Source organism: Psittacula echo, assembly GCF_963264785.1.
Source record: "Psittacula echo genome assembly, chromosome: 17".
NCBI classification, from domain to species: Eukaryota; Metazoa; Chordata; class Aves; order Psittaciformes; family Psittacidae; genus Psittacula; species Psittacula echo.
Genome location: NC_137753.1, coordinates 4,489,666 through 4,499,097, shown reverse-complemented (window position 1 = coordinate 4,499,097; position 9,432 = coordinate 4,489,666). Strand labels below are relative to the sequence as shown.

Sequence of the window (9,432 nt, the reverse complement as noted above, 5' to 3'; positions counted from 1 at the left end):
GTTTCTCTCAGCTAGCGTGTATGGCCTCAGAGGTTGGATGTGCTGGGACGCTGCTGGCACAGACACGTTCATTTTTTCTCTGCTGTAATTGGGTCTTTCCTCTGTTTACCAGAAAGGAAACAACCTCCCTTATCTCCCCTGCTCACCTGGCCACTGATCAGAGTCTGCTGTACGCTCAGTCACAGGAGAAGAGAGATCCACGCTCAGGAGGGGCTGTGTAGAAGACAAGTTTCCAGCTACTTCTGCCGCTGCAGTTTCTGTGAAGGTCCTGTATTGCTCAGGTGAGTGCTGGGGAGAGAAACACGAGATTTAGAGAGACCAGTTCAAGCTGCAGACAGGGAGAGAGAGTCAGAAGTTCCCTGTTTTGCTTTGGTCATCCTCATCCCTTGGGTGATTTAGATCCTGTATCGACTTCCTGATGGAATAGTGTCTTTTCTGGGGGCTTTCCAAAGTGAGAGCCAGTCAAGAGCTAGGACAATATCTGTGTTTTATTTCCCTGCCATTAAGGGGGAGCAAGGTCCAGGCCTTTTGCTCCAGCCTGGGAAAGACAATCCTGAGTAAGTCTGGGCAGGTAGAAGCTAACAGCTTTTGGACCTAGAGCATGCATACAGCTGTAACTGAAGCAATGGAGACCCTGATATGTTTTCTAGCTGACTGTGAATGTATGTCTTGATGAGAACTTTTCTGTCTTATCTCTGCCTGCAGATGATCATGTTCATTCCCATACCCAAGACCCATTTCTCAGTTGTATGGTCATAAAACTACCATTCTAAAATGGTATATCATGCCAGTGCAAAGCCTAGTGAGAGCAGCACTGCACCAGTATAACAAAACCATGTACTTTTTCCTCTTGCTGTCAAAAAATGCCTGGTTTTCCCACACAGGTAAAAAATGAAAGGAATAAATGTATTGACCGGAACCAGAAGTTTTAAAGAAGTTAACTGTTGTGTGCTGTGAAGGGTGTGCTGCAGCTGAACACAGCTTCCGAACATGAAAATCAAAGAATGAGATAGCCAGTGTAAGAGCTTCTGAAGTAATACTTGATGTAATGAGAACAGCATAATGGTTTACTCACTTGTTCTGGACTATCTCTCTTGAGATGTAGTCATTGCTGTGTTTCTAGGTGCAAGAACTAAATATGTCATTTCTCTTAAAACCAACTTTATGTTGGATTAGAGAAACAAGAATAAAGAAGAGCAAAAGGGCATTTTGGTCAGGGAGTCCAGCTGCTGCTGGCTGCAGTGGTTTGCATGGGGGCTGAGCGGAGGAGGCCAGAATGGGTGCTGACATGCACGCTTCAGTGATGGGAAGCTGCAGTAGCAGAACACAAACCCCACATTGTCTCCTGGCCACATACCCAACCATCATGAGGCTGCATCCAAACTGGCTCATGTCTAGACTCAATTTTAAGGACTAAACTTCTTCCCCTGTGTTGTTTTATCAGATCATTTGTCTTCCAGTAGCTCATTAGGACCTTATTCAGCTCCATTCATGAGAGTGGTGGGTGCTGCACATGAGTCACTGAAGTCAGTGTATTAAAGAGGAGCCTGTGTACTGGAACTGCCAGTGGTCGTGCTTGTCTCTGAGCTGCTGTGGCAATATTGACATGAAGCAATGCCAAGAGAACATAATACCATTTGAGCAAAGTCCTAAGCAGGAGGTTGTTGAAAGCAGGACTTAATTTGCAGGCACATGTGTTCATCTGTAGCCAGCTCTGAAATGTGTGTTAAAATGGACTTGAGCTTCACAGGCTAAAGGCATTGACACCTCAACTCAGCTGTGGGAGCAGTGCTTCTGCTACCAAAAGACCTTAAGCACATGCTGTTTCCACTTCTTGGTTTGCATAGGGAGGCTGCAGTCTTTTCAAGAGCCCCAGTTACTACCATGGTTCAAATCATGGAGGGTGCAGAATCCATGCAGGCATCCTGTCTGTTCAGCCATGGGAAAGCAGGTACCTCGTGTTGTGCTTTGCAGTGTTATAACATGTATTGACAGATTTTCCCTCTTTTAATCCTGTCCTGTAGTCTTCCTGGACCTACCTCTTCTCTCCCAAGATGCTGAGAAGAGTCCTGTGCACAGTGTTGTTCGTGGGAGCCCTGCCATCACTGGCTGAAGCATCCCAGGGCCACATCTCAGTGGTCCTGCTGGGAGCCACAGGCGATTTGGCCAAGAAATATTTATGGCAGGGTCTATTCCAACTCTACTTGGATCAAGTGAGCAGCGGCCACAGCTTCACCTTCCATGGGGCTGCACCGCAGGCTCTGGAGCCAGGGCAGAGGTTGATGTTTGATGTGCTGAAGAAGCTGTCCTGTCCCCCAGATGAGTCTCCCAACAGATGTGCTGTGCTCAAGGACCAGTTCCTTAAGCTGAGCCAATACCACCAGCTGAAGACTGCCGAGAACTACACTATGCTGAACAGAGAGATTGAGACGCTGCTTCGCCAGGAGGGGCTGAAGGAGGCTGGGAGGATCTTCTACTTCTCAGTACCCCCATTTGCCTACACAGAGATTGCCCGGCACATCAACAGCAGCTGCAGGCCCCCTCCAGGAGCCTGGTTGCGTGTGGTGCTGGAGAAACCTTTTGGCCATGACCTGCAGTCAGCCCAGCAGCTGGCTGCAGAGCTGACGAGCTTCTTCAGGGAAGAGGAGATGTACCGGGTGGACCACTACCTTGGCAAACAGGTGAGCAGCTTGCAGTGCGCAGGTTGAGGGGCTTAGTGCAGGGAGAGTGTTGGGTGTCAGCTCAGCATCTAATGGGTGTTGTTCCCCTCTCAAATTGAGGCAGAGCCACTGAGTTTGTTCCCAAGCATCCATTTGCTATGGAATCCTGTACTTACCAATCTTACAGATCAGAGGAAATGTGCATCACAAAGTTAGAGTGATGGAGGTCCCCTCCCCAGAGGGAGGCCACGGTGCAGGGGTGAGCTGTGTGTGTGCATGAAGGAGAGGTGCAGAATTCATCTAGTCTTCTCACCAAGGTCAGGGCTTTGATTTCGCTGAATAAGCAGTGCACTTTCCCTCTCCTAGTTCTCCCATCTCATTACACACAGGCCTCTCTGCTTAGCTGTGGCTTCTAGAAGCAGCTTTTAATTTGATATGTGATGGAGCTGATGGGATGTTAGTTTTGTGGGATGCTTAGGAGAAGGTTTCTTCCTGCCCTGTGCTCCACTCAGGGCATGGAGGACTGGCTGCTGCATGGACAGCTCAGGCTGTGGAGCTGCATTGTCCCAGAGGGAATGCGTTCAAGGACATGCCATCCTTCTTTTAGAGGAATGTGATGCCACATTCTGTTTCAGCCACAGCACTGTGGCCACATTTTACACAGGGGGTTGTATGTCCGGCTGCAAGGAGAGCATCTCTACTGAGAGAGGGGATTTCTTCTCTTTCCTTTCTCTTCCTTTTCTCCCCAAAAGAGCAGATGGCTTTAGTGGTGCAAGCATCTGATCTGATGTATTTCGGCGCTTTGTAACTGTGCATTAGTCCCAGGATGGTCTGACTCAGCCCTTTGTCCTTTGACAGATAGAAACCGAGTGCCTTGCAGTTTGTAGTTCAGCCTTTTCACATGAAACCTCAAAATGCCTCAGAAAACCCTTTAATGTCTGCTGTGTGCAGTCACTGGAGACCCCATTATGCATCACTCCATTGATGATTTTCTCCTCTCTGACCCACTCTGCTCTCTGCTGTGTGACATGTCTGTTAGCACTCCAGAGCTGGGCACATGCCGGTGCTGGATGGGGCAGTGAGGCAGAGATACTGTGGCAACGTGGTGAGTCTTTGTTGGGTCTTTGATTTCTTCCTTCACAGGCTGTAGCCCATATCCTACCTTTTCGAGATCAGAACCGACAGTTTCTGGATCCAATTTGGAACCGACATCATGTGGAAAGAGTGGAGGTTGTCTTGAAAGAGACTGTGGATGCTAAAGGTTGGTGAGGCGAGTGTGCAGAGCTAGGGTGGATGAGGAGAACTGGCAGCTTTGTTACTTATGTGGAAGTGGCCCTTGAAGTAGTGCTGGGGCAGTAACAAGAAAGAGCAGACAAATGGTATGTTGCTCCCTGGAGATAGAGAGAGACTCTTAGACCATGTTAGGGGCTGACTCACATCCAGGTAGTATTTCTGCTTCCAAGAAAAGATTCCCATTGCAGTTCAGCTGGGAGCAGGGGTGGAATCCCCCACCTTTTTCTGTTGCAGAGTTTGGGGAGGGATTGTACCTAGCTTTCTATCCCAAATCTTGGTGAAAAGCACTGGATTTGGAATCAATGCAATCTTCAGCTGCAACATTCCAGCTCTTGTAACAGCAATGCTTTTGTATTCCTGTCCTGTTAGCTACCAAGCTCACACTGAGTATACATTTGTGCTGTTCTTTGGAAGATGCTCTTGCATCTTTTGCCTGGATGTTGCTCCTGTCAGCTAGTTGGTGTCAGTGCAGGTACCTAGCTCAGCCTGTGTTTGTCTGCCTGTTTCTGTCCCTTCCTCTCTGTATTAAGAGAGAGCATTGCAGAGAGAAAATCCGAGTTGCTAGCATGGGTCTCCTGCTGAAGGACATGGCTGCAATCCCTCCCTGCAGTGCTGCAGCATCCGCTCTGCAGTGCTCAGCATAAAGCACTCCAGGCTGGACTGCCACCCGCAGCACTTACTGGGATGTCAGGTGCCCTCGGTTCTGCAACATCAGGGTTGCTTCTCCACTTGCTTTACCTCCTCTTCTCTCTTTCTCCTCCCTTCCTCTATTCCTTCCTCAAACACCACAAACTCAATTAATGCAGTTTTATCAAACTTGAGTAATCTTTGGGTTTGCAGCCCAGACCTCACCTATGCCTGTCTGTGGGAGAGGGATGCACTGCAGAGGGATTTAGGGAGAACAGTGTTGTGTGTGCATAGCCCCAGCCCTGTACCCTTCCTGCTCTGAACAGCTTTGTGAGTTTTCTTTTGATGTCTTTTTTCCCCTGTGCAGCTTCAGCTGGCAGCCTGGCTCCCAGCAATTCTGCAGCATTGATTACATTAATGAATGTGCCTTTGGATTAGAGCAAGGGAGATAAATGTATCAATCAATAGGGAAAGCCAATGGCTGTGATGCAGTCTGCAGTGTGCAGCCTGCTGCTGCTGGACTGCAGAAAGGCATCTGTTTGAGTCACTTTCTTCCTAAGTGCATTGTCCTTCTCCCCCTATTCCCATCTGCATGAGAGGTCAGGCAGGGGAGGAGAAGCAGGGATTTGTGCATGGAATTTTGTCTCTGAAGGCTGAGCCAGAGCCTTCTTGGAACATGAAAACAGGGGAAAAGAGACAGTGAAGAGCAGTGCTTATTGCGTGGACCTGCTGGGGTCCCTGCTCTGACCCTGCTTTCCAGCTACTCTGTCAAAGCTTTTGTGTATAACTGCACGCTGTGTGGAGTCCAAGGCCTGGGTGCTGTGACCTGTGGGACAGGAGTGTCAGGGTGATGGTTACACAGGGGCCCGGCATCATGCTGTATGTGGGAGGTTTGAGCTGGACATTGCTGCCGGTCACTGACTGCAGCTCCTGAAAGCACGAGCAGTCCAAGAAAGCAAAGCTGCCTTCTCCTCTGTGAACTCAGCAAGAGCATTACTCCTGCTGGGTTTAGGCTCTGTAAGCACCTGAAAGGAGGATTATGTCTGGCTCTGTGGAGAACAAGCAGTCCCCTAGAACCTTTTATCTCTATTTTAGTAGCAGAGACATTTTGGAAGCCCCTCTGGAGGGAGAGCAAAGGCTTCGAATCATAGAATGGTTTGGGTTGAAAGGGACCTTTGAAGATCATCTAGTCCAACCCCCTGCTGTGAGCAGAGACATCTTTCACTAGACCAAGTTGCTCCAAGCCCTGTCCAACCAGACCTTGAACACATCCAGTGATGAGACATCCACAACTTCTCTGAGCTTGGTAGCTTCAAGTTAATTACTGGGCCGGGAGAAGAGGAGCTTGGTGCAAACCAGCTAGGACTTGTGCTCTTTGTTCTCCTTGGCACACAAATTACACATGCAGAGGGTGAGCCTGCAAGAAAACCACATCAGCTCACCAGCATCTTACCTCCTCTTCCTCCTCAGGCCGCACCAGCTTCTATGAGCAGTATGGAGTCATCCGGGACGTGCTGCAGAACCACCTCACCGAAGCCCTGATGTTCTTGACCATGGAGCTCCCAGCCAACGTGAGTCGGGCTGAAGAGGTTCTGCAGTGCAAGCTGCAGGCCTTCCAGTCCTTGTGGGGCCTGGAGAAAAACAGTGCTGTGTTGGGTCAGTATCAGGCTTATGCCAGCCAAGTACAGGAGGAACTGCAGAAGGCACAAGACTACATCAGCACAACACCAACCTTTGCAGGTGAGAGTTTGGTCTCGACCCTGGAGAGGGGAATAGTCTAGAGCTGAGGAGAGCAGGAGATGGGAGTCCTTGTGTGTTGATACCAGCTCCATGACTCTGGACCTCACCGCTGACAGAGGGATGTCTCCAGGCATCCGCCAGCATGGTAACTGGGAGGTGTAACAAGATAATACTGTTGTCATGTTAGTTTACTAATGATCCAGGGAATGAAGCATTGCATAAGAGCTAAGTCCCATTATTCTTGATAAGATCTCTGTGTTATTTTTAGAAGTGGCTCGCAAACTGCTTTGCCTTTTCATAAAGACCAGTTGTTCTCTGCATCTGAGGGGTAAAGCATTGGCAGTTCTCTGTGATTAGTAGACCACGAGGCCGTTTTTGGCCACGCTGTGTCTTCTGAACATGAAAGATTTTGTCTGAGTGATATTCGTGCTTAGAAACTGGTTTCATGCAAGATGAAAGGAGGCTTATCAGGCCTGTGGGAAGCACAGCGGGGTAGCCGGAGGGCAGTTAGTGTAGTGATATCATGAAAGGGCTGAATGTGGAGCAAGAAACACAGTGGATGCCAAGATTTCTGGGAGCTAAGGAAGGAGAATGATAGGTAGGTGATAGAGATCCCCTCACATCTGCTTGCTGTTGAGCCTTAATTGGGTAGCCCTGTCATTTCAGGTGTGCTGGTTCGCAGTGGCAGCCTGCGTTGGGAAGGGATCCCCTTTCTCCTCACTTCTGGGAAAGCTCTGGATGAACGGGTAGGTTATGTCCGTGTTCTCTTCAAGAACCGGGCCTACTGCACTCAGAGCGAGACTCTGCGGGATGCAGGGCACAGCCAGTGTAAAGCCAAGCAGATCATCTTCTACATTGGGCACGGTGCCCTCAACACCCCTGCGGTGCTGGTGAGCAGGAACCTCTTCAGGCCCATCATGCCAGAAGGCAGCTGGAGAGAAGAATTGGGTCAGTCAGACCTGCACACCTTTGGACACCCATTGTCTGATTACTATGTGTATGTCCCTGCGAAAGAGAGAGATGCATATTCTGTCCTCATCTCCAACATCTACCATGGCAGGAAGGACTTCTTCATTACCACCGAGAACCTGCTGGCCTCCTGGGCATTCTGGACACCGCTGCTGAACAGCATCTCCAGCCAGCCCCTGCGCCTCTACCCGGGAGGTGTGGAGAACCAGCACCTCTTAGACTTTGAAATGGTGAGTGGGGAAGTGGCATTCACTGTGGCAGAGCCATTGGAACTGCTGAACCCCAGCAGGCTGATGCCAAGTGATTTCAGGACCATCCAGTCCAAGTTTCGGCAAAGCCCCCTGGTCTCAGCATGGTCTGAGGACCTGATTTCCCAGCTGGCTTCTGACATGGAGAAGGCAGCAAGCAGGGCTGTGGCACGCTCTGGACAGTTCCACCTGGCCCTCTCGGGTGGCTCAAGCCCAGTGGTCCTATTCCAGCGGCTGGCCAGACACCATTATGCCTTCCCATGGAAGCACACCCACATCTGGCTGGTGGATGAACGCTGTGTGCCCCTCACTGACACTGAGTCCAACTTCTTCAGCTTGCACAACCACCTCCTCCAGAGCGTCAGGGTGCCCTACTTCAACGTCCACCCCATGCCTGTGCACCTGAACCAGCGTCTCTGTGTGGAAGAGGACAGGGGCACAGAGCTGTATGCCAAGGAGATCATGGCCCTGGTGGCCAATGCCAGCTTTGACCTGGTGCTGCTGGGGGTGGGCACTGATGGGCACACTGCCTCGCTCTTCCCCCACTCTGAAGATGGTTTGAAAGGGGCTCAGACTGTGGTGCTGACCGAAAGCCCTGTCAAACCTCACCAAAGGATGAGCCTGAGCCTGCCCCTCATCAACAAGGCCAGGCAGGTGTTTGTGCTGGTTCTGGGGAAGGGTAAGCACCACATCACCACCCTGCTCAGCAGAGTGGGCCACGAGCCCAGGAAATGGCCCGCCTCGGGTGTCAGCCCCGGCTCCGGCCAGCTTGTGTGGTATGTGGATTATGAAGCTCTGCTGGGGTGATGCCTTCACAGTGTCCCTCCTCCCTTGTCTGTGTGGATTTTCCTACACAGTGTCCATGTTTTCCTGTTGCCAGCAGCAGCTTCGTCTCCGAAGGACTCCTCTAACCCGTGGCCTGCAGTGCCTCTGACATCTGAGCGCGGAAAGGAGCTCAGCTCAGTGTTCAGAGCTAAGGAGGAGCCAGGAGCCCAGTGCAGCATTTCTGGCTCTGCTAGGGGTTCTGACTGCGACTTTGGACAGATTACCTCACCTTCAAGTGCCTCAGTTTTCCCTGCCAGGACATTGGCATTATTTAACTACCTCACAGGCACTACAGGAGACTTGTTAAACTAAGTACCTGCCAAATTTTATGGTTATTGTTTTGAATCCAAACATCTGCGGCTCCTGCTCGCGGCTGTCCAGCATCCGAGTGAGTAGAGCACGAATGTTTGGCCTCTGCTCCCACAGCTGAAGAGCCAGGACAGAAAACTGCAGCTGTGCCTCTTCTGCAGACAGTCAGCTTTGCAACGGTGCCATCCGCATTGCTGTGGCTCCTCAATTTCCCAACTCAAAGTCTATTTGAATCCAAATATTCGCGCTCTACTCACTCGGATGCTGGACAGGAAACTAACACTGGAAGTAATTCGGTTTTCAACTTTTATAAATCGAGTTGTAAGATCTTCTTTTTCCATGAGTAAAATGTTGTGATTCTTTCTGCGATGTGTAATAAATAATTATATTTATAAAAAAATAAATGTTTTTTAATGCAAGTGCTTTTTCCTTTCTCTCAGTGTCTGGTGGTCACTCTGGGGTTTTCCCTGTCCTTTGGGCAGGTGAAGTTTTCAAGCTCTAGTTGTACAAGGAAGACAATGTTGGATTTGTGGTTTGCAGGCTTAAATGTTCACCGACTCTTTTTGTGTATCATCCAAATGAGGCCAGGACTTTGCAACCCAGAGGAACAGCCAGAGCCCTTTTAAGATTTAATTCTTTGCAGGGTCCTGACATTAACAGGAAAGACTTTGGAAAGTCTCTGCTAAGCTGCATTTGCTCCCTGAGTTGCATAGATACCATCACCACAGTACAGAGTTGCTTAATAACATAGACTGTATAGA

The 9,432-nt window shown here is 49.8% G+C and overlaps 1 protein-coding gene across 1 annotated transcript; it reads left to right on the top strand.

Moving 5' to 3' along the window:
* The first annotated feature begins 234 nt into the window (after positions 1-234).
* On the top strand, positions 235-8,656 carry H6PD (hexose-6-phosphate dehydrogenase/glucose 1-dehydrogenase). The gene is made up of 5 exons (XM_080631200.1): positions 235-281; positions 2,025-2,681; positions 3,804-3,921; positions 6,051-6,320; positions 6,987-8,656. The coding sequence occupies exons 2-5, from the start codon at positions 2,055-2,057 to the stop codon at positions 8,342-8,344; spliced, it is 2,373 nt and encodes a 790-aa protein (XP_080487326.1). The 5' UTR covers positions 235-281; positions 2,025-2,054; the 3' UTR covers positions 8,345-8,656.
* The last annotated feature ends 776 nt before the right edge of the window (positions 8,657-9,432 follow it).